Genomic DNA, 22,148 nt, shown 5'->3' with positions numbered 1-22,148 from the left:
ACTAACAGCCAGTCATCGTGCTGAGCTGTATCTAAAAACTCACTCATCAGAAAACAAAAACTCACTTTTAGCAATGAGAATGTCTGAAAATAAACCCGGTGCCAGAAACAGAAACGTCTGTGACTTCTGTGTCTGTGCTAAGAATGATACCAAGTCCGAGGTTTAGAATATTTCGGTAGACGGACGCAAAGAGAATAGGTTGTTAAATGAGCAGGTGATGAGGTGATGATGGTGCTGGTCGTGGTGCAGGTCAGACTTTGCCAGAGGGCGTGGCAGCATCGATCGCTTCAGCATCAGAAGCAGCAATAGTGGCAGCGGCTGCAGCGGTAGTGGCAGCGGCGTTAGTTGTAGGACCGGTAGTGGCAGCGGCAGCAAGGTTAGTAGCAACAGTGACACTGGCAGCAACGGTAGTGACAATGGCAGCAGCTGTAGTGACAGTGATAAGCTGTAGTGACAATGGCAGCAGCTGTAGTGACAGTGACAAGCTGTAGTGACATTGGCAGCAGCGGCAATTACAGCAGCGGTAGTGACAGTGACAGCAGCGGTGAAGGTATTGAGAGCAGCGGCAGTGGTAGCAGTCGTAGTATATAAGCATACATTTGATTAAAGATTGCACATTTCACAGACGTCTCAGATCCACACGATAAAAAGTTGGATGCAGTGACAGCAGTCAAACGTGTCGAACAGATGCCAGGAAAACAAAACTCAACCAAACTGAAGGCATTGCGCCAACAGAAAGTTCGAAATTCACAGAAAGCACTTTTTTAGTCAGTGTGCGTGTTTTTGCAATGTATCACATCTAACCGAAAAAAACACTTGAGAGGAATGTGTTTTGGAAAAGGTTTCTCCCAAAAGGGTGAGAGCTCTCATTGAATAATCTTTATCTAAACAGGTCTTTAATGGCTGAAAGTGTCAATGCAGAAAGCCATTGAGAGATCCTAAACGGAATTCGAGAACTCAACGAAAGCTTACATTATTGATCCGCGACGAAATAAATGCCATATTTTAAGTCAGTTATTCTTCTCGTCTCTGCGAGCTTCAAGGCCCCGACAGAAGAAGAGACAGGAGACACTTAGCTGCAAAAACAGATGCCGAGTCTCGGCAGTGAGACGTGTTAGCGGAGGTCAAAACCTGATTAAATTGTGACCATTACCACGTTCTGAACGAGAGTATGATGTAAATAATCACACTTTCATTATATATGTGACAGTTGAAAAGTTATTCGTCACTCCTATCAGTGAAATACTGAGATTCAAATGAGGTTATAATTCCGAGAATAGTGTATTGACCAGAATAGTGTATTTAGGGCAATTATTTTAAATACTTGATAGGATACATGATGACATAATTGCAAACACATCTAAATTCAAGTGATAAATCAGTCAGATGCCAAAGCATAACTGGTGAGATCATATTAGAGCATAGGTCTACACATAGAGAGCCGCCAGCAGCTAAAAGGATTACCTAGCAACAAAGATGGTTGTGGACAAACAAAATAATACGATGAGCCCCAAGACATGAAGCTCATATGGGCCCGTACAGGTGCAGGAGTTGGAAGCAAACGAAGTTGCGTGCAGCGCGGCAGTGTAGGAGCTGGTGATGATAGCCGCGGATAAGGCAGGGGTTGCGTGGTTATGTTACGGCCATACAGCGGTTATAGACGAGCTATACAGCCAACAACGTGATTCTTACGCCCGGCCACAGCGCAGCCACGGTTATCACATCACACAAATTGCAGCGTCATGCGGCACACATGCATGACCTACGGTCGTACGTCACACGTAACTGCTGCGTCATGCCTAATTATTACGTCGTGAGCCATAAATGTGTAGTGTTGAAATCGCAATAGTGCCGATTCTATGGAATCGGCAGCAGACAGTTTGCCGAATCTGTAGAATCAGCATATCGTTGCTGATTCAGAAAATCGGACGTTAGAGTTAGAACATAAAACGACTGAGTTAGAAAAGGTTAGGTCAAGTTGGGTGTCAAGTTCCTTTATATTTAAATATTGTAAAAAAAAAGAACTGTGCTGACTGAACTGACCCCAGATTCCTATAGTTTAGAAATGCTAATTCTACAGATTCGGCAACTGGCTGCCGATTTCATATAGAATCGGCAATTCCGCGATTTCGGCGGAATGCTATGCATGACTGCTGAGTCGTATGTCATGCCTGAATTCTAAGTCATTACTCAAACGTAACCGTTATTTTAAGTCATGCATAACGATCTCGTATAAGACATATTCGACCGGTGCAACAAACGCATTTTACGACAACTTTCATATAAAAAAAGACGGCAAGGGGAATCTAAAAAACAATATACAAACAAGGAGTATTCGTCTTGACGCTCCGGAAGCCTGTATACTTAATTTGATTCTGATTTCTACACGAACGCCTTCGCCTCATCAAGAAAGTTGGTTCATTTCTTTTGAGCGAGAAATTAATTAACGAGACCAGGAGCCTTTTGACATTCAAAATTTATTTCCGACAAAACTTGAAGTTCGTGCAATTATGTTTCCAAGTGAGTGAGGTTAAAAAAATTTGTGATGGGCAGTGAGCATTAAAAATGACGACACCAGCAAGTCTTGTCCTCCCACTTCTTCTTCAAGAGCCACTCCATTTCCTGGAACTTCTTTAATTATACAGGGAAAAATGGAAGCGCGTCTTCCTTGCTGGCAGCAAAACTTGAGCCGTTCCAAGTATCTCTGGAAAGAAAAGGGAATTTTGTTGCAGCGTAAATACATCTCACGACATAACTTTGCCTCGGCAAGAATGCCCCGGTATTAGGCGGCATAATAGAATGCCGGGGCTCAATAGCTGGGAGGAACCGAGCAAAAGTTTGGCAGTTCTCCGACCGGCAAGATTTGCAGCAAGTTTTTTGCTCGGAACACAAACGGTGGCGCGGTTGCGGGAGAAATGAGCCTCATGAGTTGCTGCAAGTAATGAAATAGAGCGCCGGCCATAGAGCGCAACGCACGAGTTAAGGATTCAAAAGAAAACATTCAGCAAAAACCTCGAGGCGAACACGTGTGTTCTGTGGGACAGGCCAATGATCAACGATGTTAGCATCTTGAATCCAAGCTCACGTTTCGCGCTGCTAACTGAACTTGCCACTCGCGAACGTCAAAACGGAATTTACGACCGCGAAATCCCCGATGGGGCTGAGAGTTTTCCAGAGCACGCAAGCCTGGACGCAACGCTTAATTATTTGTTGAGCGCGCGCACAGAAAGAAGCCCCTGCGCAGTAATTAGTTCTGCACTCAACACCAGCGGCGTCCGGCGTCCCTTAGGACCACCTTAGCTAGCAGCAGACTGCCACCGCATCACTGGCCTTTAGTGGCTTCATTAGTGCAATAATTTTTCCGATTACGAGTAACTTAAGAGGATTGGGGAAGCAACGTGTTAAAATAATGTATGCCTAGGGACATAAATAAGAAAATTTAAATGAAAATCAAAACTTTCCCACATCAAAGTTGTTTTCTCCTACGGCAACCACTAATCACGAGTTAGGCCCTGACTAATTCGCTGGCTAAAAATAGACGAGGTATAGAGCAGGAAGCATGTCCTTATAAAACGGTAAATTCAAGTCAAGTAATGGAAAAAAGGATGCATTGATGATTATCATTCATAATAATGTTTTCGTCATAATCAAATCTTCAATAAATAACACTCAGTAAAGTAAAGGTGCAGGGCCTAAGGCGCCGAAATCCAGACGGTTGGCTCGGTATAGCGCAATCCGTTTGTCAGAGACGCAGGCTGAGATGACACATCACCAGGACGAGATTTTGTTAGCGCACTAAACTTGGCAGGAGGCGGCAGGGCTTATTTGTAAGACGAAGGCAGCGCGTCACAAGACACGCGCCATAACAACCACGGCATCACGCTGCATGGATGATGTCGAGAAGTCCGGTGCGAGATGGCAGACAAGTCGCTATGGTATCCAATAAACGAGCTTTTAGATTATCTGGACTAAATAGGGCAACTTCCATTCTTTAGTGTACGAGTACGGCTTCTCAGGTATGCTCCAGATTAAAAAAAAATACAAACAACGGAATATTCAATAGTTCAGCCGACCTTAGCACCAGAATTTGTTACAGGAACTGGAAATGAGAGAGGATATTCACGCGTCTTGGTAATAGCTGTTCCGCAACTCAGTTTCAGCGCGGTTCCGGAAAAGACTGAAGAAACTTTTAGTGACAGTTATGAAATTATCGTCGTTTTGAACGCTAGAAACGTGTAAAGTTAATCGCCACTTCTATCTGTGAAATACTGAGATCCAAATAATGTTAGAATTCCGAGTTTTCTTGATAAACAGAAAAGAATACCGTATTTATGGAAATTAGTTTAAACGCTTAATAGGATACAATAGTCGTAACTTAGTTGTGTAATATACAATGACGTTATTGCACAGATGGGTGTTTGGCACATTCCTGGGAACAAGAATAAGTAGAAATTAGTGTTAAATGTTAAGGCAACTCGTCACGATGTGAACTGTGAAGTATCCGTAGAGTTCCAGCACGATTCCTGAGCGAGTCTTCATTGGATCTTTCTTCGTAGATAAGGGGAAATGACACAGAAAATTTGCGAGATAAAAATGGCCCAATAAAAGGCTAATGAAGTTAGATTAGAGCTTTAGGATTAAGTTCAAGATTTGGAACTTGAAATTTATGGCATAGAGATCACTGTAGCATCTTAAAAATAGGCGAGAAGACGTAAAATCAAACGTGATCACTGAAACTGAACACAAAGAAGAAGAAACAATTCCTAACAGGAGAGGAATATGAGCATTACACCTCCACCTTAACACTTCCTCATTACAATACATTATTAGAACTCATAACTACGTACACCTAATCATTGTCTGCTGTTATACACGAATACTCATTAACCATTTCCGAATAACATCTAACAAACGAACGTCGTGCAAATATTCTACAACCAGGCATTCTATGTGAAGTTCGACACTACCAAATCGTATTCAATTGGTTAGCAACAACCAGAGATATCGAACACAATACCATACCTTAAAAAGAAGCTCGAGCACAACACGGAAGCGATCGAGTGAACAATTTCGCAATGATCTCTGGGAGTTCAAGCAGGGATTTCTTTTTACACCAAAGGGACGAACGCAGAAATAAAAAAATTTTGTTCTTTAAATTGAGAACAAATATTTTGCCAATTACGCGAATGTCGCTATGAATTCCAATGGCATGGTGCATCGCGCTAATCCTGAAAGGCATTAACGGTACAAATCTCACGGAAACGCAGCATTAAAATACTGTTATTATCCAGTCATTCTGAAGTTCAAACTAGCAAATGAACACTTGAGTCAAGTCACTCAATCATCCGAGCGCATCAAGTGAAACATGGACAGAGGCAATTATCTTTCCTCTTGCAATGGAGAGAATCGCTAAAAGAAATATTGTTCCGACGGCGCTTGTGTGAAACATGGCACCTTACACATGGGAAAGCATAAACAGTCAGACAACTAACGTTGAAAGAATGTTGATTAAAGGTAGTTTCATAGATATCAACGTTATTTCAACATTATTTCTCTGGATTAAACAGAGCGATCACATGGCTATGACATTTTAACAATTAAATAATAAATTTAGTGCAGGGAAAGACTCACCGGTGATCCGGCCATGGCAACTGACGATGACCCAGGGATGAACTATGTTCGCCTCGTGTTGCGATCACACTTCACTACCGAGTTTCTTGGCGACGAATATTATTATTATTACGTGATAACCTCTTCAATATGAGTAACAACTATCACAAAGAAAGTAGTTCAGGTATCCGCAGTTTTTTTAATTGTATGCTCACTCATCCATTCATGTTTCTGTAAAACGTTCCACGCAACCTCCGGTCCGCAAACTTGGAGCAAGTAATCTTCGAGTCTTCAACATCATCAATGAAGCTTTGTTCCGACGACTCATCTCGAGTTCATGCTCCCAGTATTGCACTCACAATGCAACCATGATTATTTGTACATGACGAACTTTCTGAGGTTTCAGCATCTTCCAATTACACGACGTTTGTTCATTGAGTTTCGTTAAAGAACTTCAATGGATGGACTGTCCTCAGCGTTGCAGCCAGAGATGGGGTTCAGGAGCTTTGGATATGCAGGGATGGCAAGTTTTATATTAACTTACTACCCTAAAGTAACGAAGAAAAGTATCACCCAAAGAGATATGTTATTAGTCATAAAAGTGATATGTATGTAGTTAAAAATATATATTTAAGCTATTTAATATGCTTCACTTCCAGATTTTAAGCTTACACAGTAGGAAGTCATTCAAAGACGCAGCACAAATTTGTGTTATCAATACCAAACCATTATTTCAAAATGGATTCACTTAATCTTACAAGCCGTTTCCTTTATCATCTTAGACACAAGAATCGACAGCCACAATTCCATCACCAGTTTACTGAACAAGCACAGAACCATTAATCCCCATGGGAAATATCAATATTTGATCATAGCAGTGCATGGTATCCTGCAGTCGCGTTCTTCCTCTTGAAAAATGATGCGTGTGGCAGCTAGTCATGGACCTCTATAATTACCATCGACAGGACTCGCTTGTCACAGAAACGACTGCCTTGATGGTGTTAAATCATTCGAGGTAACTTTTCTGTCCGCTCCTCGACAGGGAAGAATTATTGTTTGTTTGCACTGAAAATGACTTTGAAGATTGACGCAGTAGGTTCCAGAATCACATCGGCAGCTTCAGGGTGACCACGAGGTTGTCCGAAGGTTTTTTCTTTTTCCTCACAATGGCTCCTCTAAAATGCGTGCGTGGCATGACTGATCAAGATACACGGCATCCAAGCTGCGCGCTCCTGAGTGACAAAGAGTTTTCAAGCTGAGCACTTGGCGTAACTGAAGCTGACATAGCAGCCTCCCAGATGATGGTTTATGAGGACTAGGTTCTTCATAGGAAACTCGACAAAAATTCAGGGTAAATTCCAACATGTGGTTTATCCAAGATCTGTTCCAAATTAGGATAGCAGTTCATCGAATTTTTGCGATAGAGTGAAGAGTTCAGTCCGAATATTATAACAGTTACTCATAATTCACAATGCAATTGATAGGCACTGAAACACTTTCATTTTTCCAGATATTTCACTTCACAATATGATGACGCGACGTCCAGAGGTGTTATAGTCGCAAGATCAGAAGTTGGTGCATATACAAATAAGATTGAAATTCACTTCACTGGTTAACGAACACAATCGTCAACTTCAGCACACATGTTTTCCCAACTTGCATGAAATTCCTCACGGGAAAAAGTCACATTTTGTTATGGAAGAAGAATGATTTTTCCACAGAGTGCAGTTAACTTTAGCCAAATAAAATCGTGCGTATCGACAAAGTAAAAAAACCACGCACTACAAATTGCCTGTTAACACAAAACAGAGATTTGCACAAGTTAGCACACGAAATAACATGAACATCTGCATCAATATAACGCTAGCATCTTGTTCAAATTTTAGCCAACAAAGGGCGCACTAAGAGGTAAATAGAATAAAAAAATCCTTTACATCTATATAATATTGTAAGATGAACGCCTGATACAATTAGTAGGAATAAGTTCCTACGAACCTGACCGGTATAAACTGGCGACTCAGATGGTGAGCGGTCAACTATAATGATCATTTCAGCTTCCGCTCTCTCGACATTAACAGCATGCGAGCGGTGTCATCAAGAATACACGGTACAATGAGGGGTGAAATGGCACCAAACATAATACACTGTAAAGTATCGCAAGCGGCACTATATATACAAAGCAAAGTACCGCATACTGTGACGCGTAACACGGTAAAATTCTGAGAGCTCTGTCGCTAAAAACACATGGTAACATATCGAGATAAACCGCTCAGATATTACATGCAATCGTGTTATGATAATGAGAAAATTCAACAGGCAAACGAGCATTGCGTAGGTAACCTGTTCGATAAGGCTAACTTATAAGACGTTATGCAGGAGGCAAACACATCCGAGTGGCGACCTCTGGACTGAATAAGCTGGCATATAAGGGCGGGGGAGATGCAGGGCAAGAGCAGATGGCAGCGTCAGAGCACAATGGCTTCCATACACCATAAGAGGACGGGCGCAGCTCTCAAAAGCTCCAATAACGATTCATTGAAGGGCGAGAGGGCTCGTTTTGAGCCACATACCAACCAAAGCGAGCGCCCTGCTATAAGTTTTCTTGCAGCGTAAACTGAGGTATTTATACCGCTGGGGGCGAATGTGCCCTCGTCAGCGACGCTCGCAAATATGGTTCAAGGTTTTTCATAAAGATTATTCGCCATATTTATACTGGTGAATTGTTACGATGATAAGTCAATAAAAGTAATAAAAAAGCAATTGAGTGTTCAGAGCGGGGAAAATACAGGGTGCGGCGTGGGAACTTACTCTTTTAAAAAAATCACAAAGTAAAAAGTATTAAAGATAGCGTTTTAATTCTTTCTTTTTTACAAAGAGCTACATTTATCGGCCACTAGAAAAGTACACAGAGACTGCGAACGCGCGCTCCTCTCTCGACCACTGCATGGTCGCAACTGAACTGAGTGGACGAAAAACTTCATAGCCCGCGCACCATATTGCGCATGGCGCCACCTTCCTAGGACTAATGGCCGCCACGTGGCGCGCAATTCAAATAAGTAAGTTCCCGCGCCGCACCCTGTAAAAGATGAGCGTAAGCTACGTAAAGTCTACGCAAATGACACCTAAGATTTAAGTACCACAGTAGAGTGATGTAGAAAATTATGGCTCATTAAATAGTAATTTCCGGCTTCAAAAATTATTCGGTATCATGTAAATAAATTCCTTAGTTATTTTCTTCAAGTCATTGAAATTTACGCTCATAGGACGATGTCATGCAGTGCGAAGCAATAGCGAACGAGCCTGAGATTGTGAGACGATTTTGTGTCTCAATATCATTAACATGTATTCAGTTGCGATTAGAACAATTTGTAATGCAAATACCACTGATTTTATTTTTAATAATCATCTGGGTCTAAATTCGGTAACAATTACCATTGTCTCAACTGCATTTCTCCATGCTATCGATAAGAAATTCAATGTAGCTCAAATGGGCATTGTAACCATGACAAATTTTCTGAATTTCAATATACACAAATTAAATATTGATTGTGTTTTTGATGGGTTCACGGACAGTTTAGGACAAGCATCATAAATGTAACGATTGGAAAAATCATCGCATGCTGATGGGGAATAAAAGGAAAGTTAATAATAGTTAATTTATTCAATTTATTTCGGAAAAAATTACTGGAGAAAGTAGCAGGATGCATCTATGCGTAAAATATTACGACCAAGCAAACGATTTTATTTCGATTCACTTTATTTGAGGAAATATAACTCAAGTTATCGAGCTTTTCAAAACCTTGTATTTTGAAATACTATATAATAATAGAATTTCTCACAAATAAATACCTATAGTTATTGGGTTACAGGACATTCACGTGAAAAGTTTCAGGATGTAACTAAACGGCTGACGTTTCCAGCGTTGAAAATATACAGGAACAATTCTGTATCTAACGCAGCTAGCCCTGCGACATCGGAAAAATTTACAGTCGTCGATGGTATTGGTACCTGGAGGCCTGGTAACGAAAGTTACTGTCAGTAGATAAAGTGGTTGATGGAGTTCAGTTGGATCCACTAAGCCTCAACTCCCAGTAAGCTTTGAGTTGAAAAACATCAAAATATAAACGATTTAAAAAAACATATGGCGATGAGAGTTCAATTTGGGTCATACTGACAGTTCATGAGAGTATGTCGAATCATATTGGACGCTCCTCGTGGTGGTTCGTGAAGGTAGGTTTATAAAAGCGTTGCCCTTCATGATGAGTAGCAGAACGCGGGCAAAGAAAGGCAGTTTCGAGCGCAGACCATTTAGAAGTAACGAGCGCCGGCAAATCGGCGACTCATTCTGAGAGCAAACAAAGTTGCCAGGGCCTGGCAAACAAACGGCAACGCAGCGGTCGACTTCAAGCAAAGGCAACTGCCAAGTTCGGCAACAACGTTCCGCTTGTTGATATCAGTAAATTGCTGGCATCTCCAGTCTCTGAGGGAAAGTAAAAGAACCTGTATAATTCTTAGAAAATACGGAATATAAATACTGTGAGTACTACTTACAGCAATCAACCGATTGTATTGTTCAACAAAACCTCGTACAAGAAGTATTTTCCTAGATATAGTTATTTGCCTAACTATATTCGCTTCAAAGTTTTGGAACTGAAATAATTCACACAGTTCGGAATGGATTGAATCAGAAATTTTCATGAATTTACCGTCTAATTGTCTAAACATTTCAAAATGCGCCAACATTTCCAAATGAAACTAAACACTACGTTACAAACCCGTGTGTAATTTCAATTTGAGTCAAGTGTCTTAAACCTTCTTCGCATGAACTTAATGAAAAACAGCGACTCCCGACGTCGCACGCTAGGGGTGCAAACTCGCCACGATGCACAGCTTCGCGGGCGGATAATATTTAAAATCCACCGGCCGTGCTTCCAAACTTAATTGAACCACGGCACATGATTATAGTTTATGTAAGGAGAAAATGAGCTGGTCGTATGAGGCGGGGTTGAAAAAAGCGTCTCGTGTAAAGCTACTTCGCTAGTTTGAAGCTAGCGAGAGGTTCCTGAATAAGAAATAATCCATGAAGCACGAAAGGGAAATAATTACAGTAAATTATTTTAAGATCAACAATGAAGGCCTGACCTCGAGGGCAGCCTTCAGATGAACGTTGATTGCACAACAACGTAAAGTGTTTTGAAAAAAAAAACAATAATTGGAAAATGACTCAACAAAAACTTAAAAAAACTGCGCGAGACATAAACAATAAAAAGAATAAATTTGATAAGCGGATTGAGGAAAACGAGGTTGGAAAAGAAGTGCAGGGCGGGAGGTTGGATGCTGAGGCGGAAGGCCGTCTCCTCATTTGCTATTCATGAGCGGCGCCTCGGCAGCTGCTTCAGGCACAGCACGACGCAAGTAATGCACGGCACAGAGCACGGCACCCAACACGGCCCTAAGCACGGCACACGTCAAGCACGGCTCTAAGCACGGCACACGTCAAGCACGGCACACGTCAAGCACGGCTCTAAGCACGGCACACGTCAAGCACGGCACAGAGCACAGCCCTAAGCACGGCACACGTCAAGCACGACACACGTCAAGCACGGCACACGTCAAGCACGGCACACGTCAAGCACGGCACACGTCAAGCACGGCACACGTCAAGCACGGCACACGTCAAGCACGGCACACGTCAAGCACGGCCCTAAGCACGGCACACGTCAAGCACGGCACAGAGCACGACACAGAGCACGGCCCTAAGCACGGCATCCTACACGGCCCTGAGCACGGCACACGTCAAGCACGACCAGAGCACGGCACCTTACACGGCCCTAAGCACGGCACACGTCAAGCACGGCACAGAGCACGGCACCCAACACGGAACACACCGCGGCTCACAGCACGACACAGAAAACACGTGTGCTGCACACCATCTCCCAGCACTCTTGCCACAGCAGCAACGAAGTTTAAATAGCGCTTCGCAAGCTACACAAAATCAGCCAACCCACGTACCAGGCGTTCAAGCACACCGAGCTTATGCAGTAATGCAGTTCAACTGCACTTCTGGATAACTTCAAACTGAAGCGAGTTAAATCAACGTTATTGGCTCTTGTATCATCCAAGTACATTTCGACGTCTTGCGGCAATTGCACAGCCTGATACCTCAACTACGAACCTCCGTGTTGATAGCCTGTACATCTCGCCGCTGTACTCACTTAATGGCATTACGCTGCTGATTATTTTACAATTTTATAGCTAAAATCAGATAATGAATTTTATCGACCTGACAAGTCCTGTAGCTGATTTAACTTTCAAATGCTTTTTCCGGAAGCGGAAAATTTTTCCATGTGTAGGAAAGGTCTGCTCGATTGCGTCATGTTTGAAAATCGGAGGTAACTGATATTTTAATTAAAAAATTAGATCGTTTATTCAATATCCATATCCGTAGCATGTGTCTAACAAAATGCAAAATTCATGAGTCACGCATTGGTTACACATACAACGCTAGACGCGAATACCAAACCAAACACTCGAAAGAAAATGTTTATAGGAGATCGGCAACATTGTGCCAGCAGCAATGCTGGCGTGACACCGTGACACCAACAGTGGGAAGACTCCGTGAGGAGGAAGAATAGGTAATGACGAACATGGCAGCTAATGTCTCAGGCTTTTAGGTCCATAAACGGCACAATGGAACAACGAACGCTTGGCAGCATAACAAACACAAAGAGATAAAGAATGAGAAGTTAAAAAATGTAGAAAGAGTCATACCATGAACATGAATAACTTAAATGGGGGATTATGTAGAGGCCAGATTTTAAACACCGTATTATATAAATTTTCAGCGTATTGTTGTAGGATTTATATTCTTACCATAATATCTTATTCACCAGGACCAGTCTGCAGTCATTACGAGGATATCTTGTCCACATACACATCGAGGGGCTCAATACGCTCCAACCTACAGATTTTTCTCGACCCAATACAGGTTTGTAGTCCTTGCTGCAGAAATTATTACTGTCACTAATGTTTTGATTGCGTGGCCTGCTGAAGATTGCAGAGCCTCGCCATCACAGCAGGTCAACAGCAACAACAGCGGCAGCAGATGGCGGCCTCATTGGTGGCAATAATGCGGCGAGCAGGAGCATTAGAGGCGGTCCACTAAGAGAATTATAAACGAGGCATGACAAAATCTCTATAAATCTCAAGGTAATGAGAGCGCTCAGAAGATAAGACAAGTCAATGGAAGGCAAGCACACGCGCTACAGATGCACCCGTCGTACAGAGTTGTCTCAATCTACTCCTACGATTCAGCTCGTGGTAAATATTATAACATATGTAGATGTTTATGTTTTATGAAGACAGATAACAATTATTTAAACTTTCAAACAAAACTTGTATAACTAATTACTTCATCAGAAGAAGTCTCACAGGAAAAACCGATGAAGCCAAACATTTATTATCGATATTTTTTAACCAAGTATCGATATTTTAAGTATTCAAGCTTCGCGTGTCTACTGAGTTAATTAAGGTACAGTGTAAGACTGGAGAATTTTACTCCTCGAATAACTCGACTGAACGCTGAAGGAAGACCTAAATAGCAGCGCCTAATTTTCAAGCATACTGATAAAATTTAGAATTCTACACATAAAATGTCCCTATAAAGATGAAATTGAGAGACTGATACTGATAGATATATATAAAAACGAAATAAAATATTCAGTATTTCAATCACGCATATTTCATCATCCATAGAATTTATTAATAGAAACTAGTATGAAGAAAGATTAGGGTTTCATGAGAAAGAGACTTTCCTAGAAAGTGAAAATGTCTTATAGCATCCAATGTTTCGACGAACGATTAGTTTTAAAAGCCTTAACCGTCTCAATTCGCTTTCAAAGGCACTACGAAACGGAATAAAACAGAGACAATGTAAAACGTAAAGCGCTAGAAGCAACATGCAGTAGAGGTCACCCGAAAACCCTTCCACATACTCAATAACCTGTAGGAGCTTGTTTACAAGCGGAGTGGGTGCAGCCATGACAGTCAAGACAAATCGAGCTTGCCGCGCACTCAATTTCATAACGAGCAGAGTAATCCAACAGAAAAACTTCAATAAGATTTCAAGTGGGTTAGAACCTTAAGATTTTGTAACTAAGGGACGAGTGGTAATACATGCGAGATTAATGCATCAGTTGTATTAACACATATGAGATTGTGCGCTATAATAAACGGAATAGACATGGAGTCAATGCACGCCAGTAGAAGACACGCCTGTTTGAAAATTAGTGAACAAATATTATTAACATTGCAAAAGTTTATTGTACATAATTGAATAATTTAAATGATTCCTGAGCTGGAAGAAACATGAAATGAACCACACAACAAGTTATAACCAGGAAATATAACTTGTTATATAACAATATGTCTTGAAAGGAAATACTTAAATACACTGGTCGCATTAGTGGCAATCAACTACACGAGAAAAAACAACACAATAATTGTGAATCATGAGAGCATAATTAAGACAAGGTCACAATTTAAACATTGCGTAACTTTAAAATATATATAAATAATATATGAAGTAAATCAAAGTGGGAACATAAAGATAACAATTCCCAGACATAATCTCGAGCAAGTGCTGAGGTTGATGCGCTGCCTTTAAATCGGTGGAGGACGGCGCAAGTCAAAGAAATGGTCCGTTGCCCTACCTCTGCTTCTGCTGATCGAGTTGACTTTAAAACATCACGCGCCTCCTAAAAGTTTTCAATAAATGGCTTGCTTGCAAATGGCCAGAGCTAGTTCGGCTATTGTCTTGATTCAAGTCCAGACTAACTGACACGTAAGACCAAAGGAGAAGGGGGGTCTTACAGAAAGCTGTCAGTGGCTCTCAAAATTTAAAGTTAAATGTCGTGTCATTCCTCATACGACATAACAAAACATCCAAGTAATAATCATCATTGTTGTTCGTACGTAACAGAACGTTGAAGTAACATTCTTGTTGCAGCGTAAGTAAACATCCCATACAGAACGGATGAGTAACATGTCAAAGCCAACATATTCAAGTGACTTGCCATGCATTCTCGACAGGGGAAGCGATAAATTGAATTTAAAGTTCTAGGTTGAAGAAATGTTATTACCATCCGAAACCTTAAACTTTTCTTTTAAATTTGCGAGATATGAAGATACGAAGAGAATACCTAACTTTATTATGCTTTTTGAAAAAAAATGTAGGGCCTTTTTAAGTACCTAGCTTCCCAGTGCCATAATTTTTCTGAAAGAAATGTCTTCTGAAACAACGAGTGCATATCAATGTAATCAAAATTCATCCGTAAATATTTTGGATAACTCGACAGGGGAAATATCAAGATGAATGTATGGGCATTGATGTTGACTGCATGTACTCAACATTGACGGCGATGTCACTCTTTGAATTACTTGAAAATGAATTACTTGACATTACTTGAAAATTACTTCACATTCAAAGTACGGAGATAATTACTGCTGTGAGACGAATATTATGTTTTGTGATACTTAGTACTTACAAAAATAAAAATCTTGTTACGCATGCAAACACTGATATACAAACCAAAATAATGTCTCATGGTTATGAAACAGATTCCATATGATACGGAATGGCAACGCACAAGCCAATACGAGTAACGTAATTTCCGGTAGACACGCGGAAGAAGAGAACGCTAACGCAACTGAGAATAATTCGGGGGCAAATACGGCACCGCGGGTCCGGACATCTCCCGGACGCCGAACGTGGGCGGAAATTACGAATTGATTTCAGAGGTCGACGCCGACTGAGAGGAAGACGGTAGCGGCGCGGCGGTGACTTGCCTAGCCCCTAGCGTGCGGTGTCCAGGGGCCATACTTTCAAATTTCGCTAAGTGAACGTAAGTACTTACGCACTATTTTCTTGTCTATGATTGGTGGATTTTGCTTGAAAGGCCGTCAATGATTGGCTGATGAACTTACGATCTCTTTTTTTGAAAGTATGGGCGCAGACATGTAAGTGTCGCGTCAGGCTGGCGCAACAACGCGCAGCAAAGCCGAGCGATCATTTTGAGACTTAGCAGTTTATGAAGCGATTACTTTGTTATCGCTCCCGCTTAATTGCATCCGCACAACTGTCTTGTGGCCGCACAGTTCCAGAGATTTTCCGGTAATTTTAAAAGTGGGTCATTTTAAGAACTACTTATAATAACTATAGTTGTTTCACAAATGATCAATACGTCAGCCGATCATGAAGACTGGGTGTAAAGACATGCGAATTGTTATCATAGCATCGTTGACACTTTTCTGATAGCAAAACTTGTTTAATTTGAAGACAGAAATGTCATATGAAAAAATTGAAACAATGCATGTTTTAGCGAGCGATTATTGCATTTGATTCAACTTAGGAAATTCGTGCGAAACGTTCAGCTAAGCCATATGCTACTGCGTAGTGCGAGATCATCGTATCCTATTTTACACTGGGTACCAGACATCCCAATTAAAGAAGAAAACATCAGCATCTATCAGCAGTATTTGAATCAAGAACTTCAAGACTATCGTACTGGCACGCAAATGTTATACAGGCAACTTATTCTCGCGTCTGAAGTAACCAAGCAAGAAGATGGACGGCGGAAGAGAGGCGAGCAGAGCTTATCGCGCAGTCGGGGCAGGAGCTGAGCGGCGGTATCGCGACCTGTCAGGAGAATAGAAGCGCCGTGCTTTGACGATGCGTTCCGCCCTCGCAACGGCGTCCCCTCTTACAAAAAGCACCTAGAAAAATAACCGCAATTCAGCCAGCGATGTCATAGATTGAACTGTAGTTATGAAATGACTGGCGGACCAAAACTCGTGCATAAACAATGCGTGACTTATCAAGAAGGCAGGCTGGCATACAGCTACTTCGTAACTGTTTCACGATTCGAATGATGAATAAAAGTGAGAAGCGACATTCATGAGTGTCTTGGAATACTTCATGATTCGAACAGTTGACTAGAACTGAGACGCAACATTCATTAAAGTCATGGACCACTTTGAACCAGCGCTCTATGCTGCTATTGACGAATAAGAGACGTCAACGTAAATTTGCTGCATGCGTCATACGACAATATGTCATCGTTGCACAGACATAAATGAGCTCACAAGTTTCAGGAAGTGGAAGCAGAGCGCAATAGAGCATTACGATGAGTAAGTTAGTAGTAGAATGGTTTACTACCGCTTCAGCTATCAAGCTATTTCGCACCGGAGGTCAAAAGTTAACATCGCCAGCGAGGCGGAAGGCCTCAATTATTCAGTGTCTCAAATTAATCATCACCCACAAGAGGCGGGAGGTCTCAGATGTCCAGCCCGCTGAAGCTGGCTCGAAAGGAGCAGCGTTAGCATCTCAAAGATCGAGTGGGTGGGTGGCAAGGAAGGACAGGTGAAAGCAACAGAAACTACTAAGACAAGAGGTCGCTTACACGGGACGTCGGCCGCCAGCACGAGAGACAGAGAAGGGAACTGCAAGAAATCCTACCTACATAATAACTTGTAAGAAACTACCTACATAATTACTTGTAAAGAACCCTACCTACATAAACTTAATGTAAGGAATCCTATCTACATAATAGCTTAACCCCACAACTGAGACCTGCAGTCAGACACCGCGAGTTCAGGTGGGGCGCTCAGTAACAATCCCCCTAGGTGCGTGAAATCCCATAGGACTTCTGACGAGCACAGACACGCGTCAGAAGTCCCTCCTGAGGGGGCATTACGATGAAACTGACAATGCAGCATGAAACCTGTACAAGGCTCATCCGACTATGAACACATTAGCACTAAACAGAATTTTACAGAACCTCCCAAATGCCAAAATGTTGCAACGCTACAGCTGCAATAAAGTCAGGACTGCAGTTCACTGGCTCGCCAGAACGTGGCACTGAGTCCGCATGGCTCACCGCCCCCGCAGACGGCACGATTCGTCATTTACGCACGCGAGCCGCGGGCAGGGGCAGAGTGACCAGAGGGGAGAGGCAGACAGAGGGGAACGGCGAGGGCAGAGCCTCAGTCTATAGCTCACGGCTGGGTATCATCCGCACCTCAAACATCGATAATCGATCCGCAGCAGCCGCAGCTTGGCCTACTCAAGGCACCGGCTCGTGCTGCTCAGCACTGTTCCGCGTGCGGTTTAGTGCTGCCTCTAATGCTGCTTCACGTATCGTGCTGCCTATCTATGCTACTCACAATACAGCGAAGCAATTCGTGCTGCTCAGCACTGTTCCGCGTGCGGTTTAGTGCTGCCTCTCACACTGCTTCTAGTGTCGTGCTGCCTATCTATGCTACTCACAATACAGCGAAGCAATTCGTGCTGCTCAGCACTGTTCCGCGTGCGGCTTAGTGCTGCCTCTAATACTGCTTCTCGTGTCGTGCTACCTATCTATGCTACTCACAATACAGCGAAGATACTCGTGCTGCACACCGCGTCTTTTTGTGTTTGAGAAGGCGGCAGTTCACGGTGAAGCATCGCAGCTCGTGCTGCGTCAAATGGCAGCGTACTAGCCAGCTGTGCGGTATGACTTGTAGGAACCAGCTTCCTACACGGCCGTTGACTGCAACCACGCGGCCGAGACCACAACGAAAAGTGCGTAACAAGTCCCGCTTTTGTCTCTTATGAAGCACAACTTTCAAATTTAGGTAAAAAATTATGAGATCTATCATGCGAAAAACGTTCGAAAACACACATTCATATTTTTTTCATCAACATTGAAGTGAACTTTTCGATATTGGATGAAGTCCATCAAAATTTATGAAGTATATTTCATTTTTAAAATTGGTAATAATTTATCTGAAGAGACGTAGTCTTCAAACGAATACTCGTGTAAGAGCGAAGCATAAGCCTCAGCCAGATATAGATTACCTACATTAGTGTTCAGGCCAACGAAACCTGGCGCAAACTGAAGGACCGCTCGCGCCATATGTTAATTAATATATGCACGTCATTACTATAAACAGTATAGGAACACGTTAAAAGAAACAATCCTTAAGAAATAACAAGAAGTAAGATCTATTCTGAATAAAACCCTTCTAAAAGTCTAAAAAATTCATAGAAAATTTAAAAAATATATTTAATTGTCACGATAAAATTTAATAAGAGACAATAGGAAGCCATACGCAACCGCGCAGAACTATCGAGCATGCTTCCCTCACCGCGCAGACGCAAGAATGCGACTCAAAGCCTTATTTCTTGCACCAAACACAGGCAAACAAAGCAAATTGGCTTACAAGGCTTTTTCATGCATTTCCATAAATGAAATCATCAATATTTATTGACATATTTCCATTTGAGTCAATTATAGGTATTTTATTCTTCGGGCGCACGTGAGTGGAAGAGAGCAAGTGAATATTTTTTGACAGAGGGCAGAAAAATTATCCGTCATAGTAAAAACAAACTCGAGGAGACAAGACAGCATCTTCATTGAGTCATCGGGTCCTCATATAGCGCCCATGCATTGAGGTTGAGATAGAATATAGACATAAACCACAGGAAATCGTGGAAGGTATACGACGAACGCAGCCTCATGTCAAATCGAATCAGTTGCAAACTGATTCGAAGAACTGATGAAAGTATAAGTAATGATGTTTTACCGAACAGGAAAACAAAATATTGGTGACACAACCAGTTTGTAGAGACGCTGCATCACTAGGAGATGTCACAGAGCACCATATAATTAACGGTTACACGGAGGGTAACGGTTAAGCTTTGTAGAAACTCATCAGAGGAGTAAAAACACCAACATGGTATTATTACGTAAAGAAAAAGATGACATCTTTCTCGTGAGGCCCAGTTTTGAAGCAGGCAAGTGGCAGCCTGTGTTTGGTATTCAAGTCAATAATGTTTGCTGAGTGCGACGCTTGGTCTTTAAGAGCTCAGATAAGAAGACTTAGCAAGAGACTTTGTGAAAAACGCGAGTGCAGTTGGGGCGGCTGGTCAACGTACCTCATGTCATGAGGGAAGCTCAATACTGGTACATTGAATTGTCATGGAAACACAGCGAATTAAAAAAAATATATAATCTACTTTCATTACGGGCAACATGTACAAAAATACAAAAACATTTTTTTATCACATTAATTAGATTGATTTTCCGAAAGAGGAGAGTATTTACATCGGCACAGAAAAATATGATGGATGCGCATTTAAAGTATCATCACTATCTAGAAAAGAATAGAATAAATTGTTTTCCCGACCAGATTTTGCACTCTGAATTAACATGATAAATCATCTGGGTTGATTTTGTAGTGCTGCGCTTAAAAGCTCAACTTCGTTACATAGAAATGAAGAAAGCGTAGTGTATCACATGTGTATAGCAGTGCGTGCTAGTTATACTGAACGCACTACAACGGTGCGGCGCTGGGGCATTTTAAATTGTCCATTGAATGGCTTTCATACCAGAAGGGCAAGAGGTCAACACACACGCTCATTCTTAGATTGCATAACAAGTAAAGTGAACGTCAACTACATGAGTAGAGTCGGTGACATTGGCTAAACCTTCTTACAATTCATTAATAATAACGCAGTATCTATTACAATACAAGCATGCAACGAACCAGCCCTGTCAGTGAACGATTCAGTATTTCACGTAGCAAATAAACCAAACACATTTTCCTGAGATCGAGCAGAGTCGTCAGCAACGTGCATTAATTTTTGCCTGGACTGATACGTGAATACTGAGCACGCACGAGCTCAACAACTATAACCATTACTACTACCAACGGCTGCACATCATCTGTTCATCAATAGTCACATCATCTGTTCAGAGACGACATTCGATCAGTCATTCTGAGCAAGAAATCTCGCTCGCAGTCAGAAAAGAAGCGTAGCCCATTCTTGCGCATCATAAAAGTAATGTTCAGTAGCAAGGCATTGATCACAATAACGGTGAGTAGCAGGACAGATGCTCGGTGATGCTGCGTAAGCACGGTATATATGGGCAGCGCTGACAGAGCAGAGCGGCGGGATGCAGTTTAAAGGGCATCTGTCCATAACACACGGCACCGACCACGCCCTCTAGTGCCCACCGCGTCCTCTGCCTGTCTTGGGACCCACTAACCTCGACGGCGCAAGAGAGTGAACGAGACCTGCGTCTGGATTAATTCATTGTAGTAGCAACAAACGACACCAACAATACCGAGCAAGCGACAATACGGAGCCACCAACAATATGGATAGAATATAGCAGGGGAAAAGCGTTCCATGAAACAAATAGGCTATAGTAATTTCTTTCTGTGTTTTAAGAAACCGAGGTTTGGAATTTAGAAACAAGTTTTGGAGAATGTTATTTGAACGATGATTTGAAGAATTAAGCTATGATTTCGAAAAAACTTTTGAGTTTTTGGAATTCGGAGTAAAGTGTCATTGCATGATAAACGAGAAAGAGAGCAAGTCCCGCATCAGGAGACTCAAGTCGAGAACATCGGCTGGTTTAGGCGACGAGTGAGTGAAGTGGTGAGATGACAGACAGTTCATGACTGCAGTGTTCGAAACGAGAAAATTAATGTTTAAGCAACAAATAATTTAAACATTAAATAGCCGAGGAGAATTCGCGGTAGCATCGAAATGAACCGTTTTCATAGTGCTGAGTCTTAGACAATAATTTGACTTTTTTGGTTGCCATCCATTTGACGTCTACAACGGATTTCAGCAATAAATTACAGCAATGAATGGCAAGAAAATTTCACGAAACCAAGAAATTACAAGAGAAAGAGAAAACTATAGAATATCGCACGAGATATCACCTTAGGCTAAAAATATAATTTAATATAAACGAAGCAAACATAATAAGATTGGAGAATGTAGACATATAGAATGTGTTTGTAAAAATGGATGAAAGCAAGAAAACAATATCTGAAAACAAAGTAAAATAAGGAGCAAAGTATCTTCGTGACTCTACAGTGAATGCAAGCCGCCATTAGATGCCATCAGCAGGCAGGGAAGTGATGTACAGGCCTAGCCGGGCTCATCGAAGGCTCGCTTTGTGCAGTCACTGAGGCTCCTGAGCAGCTCAGACGAGTACGAGGTGACGACACGCTATAGGCTGCCTTATGCTGTAAGTACGTAATGACTTACGCTCTATTTTCTTGTCTATGATTGTTGGATTTTGCTTGAAAGGCCCTCAATGATTGGCTGATGAACCTACGATCTTATAACTTTTTTTTAAAGTATGGCCCCAGACTTAAGACCACATTGCTGCTTACATTACGGTGGTATTCTTGTCTTAAATTTAGTGTGCTTGTTAAAGGTTGAAATATATTTTTAAAAATTTAATAGCCGAGCAGAACTCGCGGTAGCATCTAAATGAACGATCTTCATGAAATTGAGAGCAATATATTATTTTTTGACTTGTTCAGTTTGAAACACCGTGAATTTTATTTAATGGCGGCTAGATTCCTATATTAGGAGTGGGGTAGTGTCAACCCAACGTTTCTCCGCGAGTTTAAATTCCAATTATTTATTGCTTGCCCACCCAGATCATCGCTTAACCAAGGCAATATAATAAAAAT

The 22,148-nt window shown here is 41.8% G+C and overlaps 1 protein-coding gene across 2 annotated transcripts in view; it reads right to left on the bottom strand.

Annotated features, from left to right (window-relative positions):
* Positions 1-22,148, bottom strand: part of LOC108680296 (transmembrane protein 47) — a 57,284-nt gene that overhangs the window by 18,293 nt on the left and 16,843 nt on the right. The window contains exon 1 of one of the 2 annotated variants that reach the window (XM_018169097.2): positions 5,632-7,403. The exons of the other annotated variant lie outside the window; for it this stretch is intronic. Coding sequence (XP_018024586.1) covers positions 5,632-5,646 — 15 coding nt within the window. The 5' untranslated portion in view covers positions 5,647-7,403. Of the gene's footprint in view, positions 1-5,631; positions 7,404-22,148 lie in introns of those variants that run through there. 2 annotated transcript variants of the gene reach the window in all.

This window comes from Hyalella azteca, unplaced genomic scaffold (assembly GCF_000764305.2).
Source record: "Hyalella azteca isolate HAZT.00-mixed unplaced genomic scaffold, Hazt_2.0.2 contig5828, whole genome shotgun sequence".
NCBI lineage: Eukaryota > Metazoa > Arthropoda > Malacostraca > Amphipoda > Hyalellidae > Hyalella > Hyalella azteca.
Note: the sequence above shows the minus strand (reverse complement) of the source record. Positions and strands in the feature narration are given on the sequence as shown.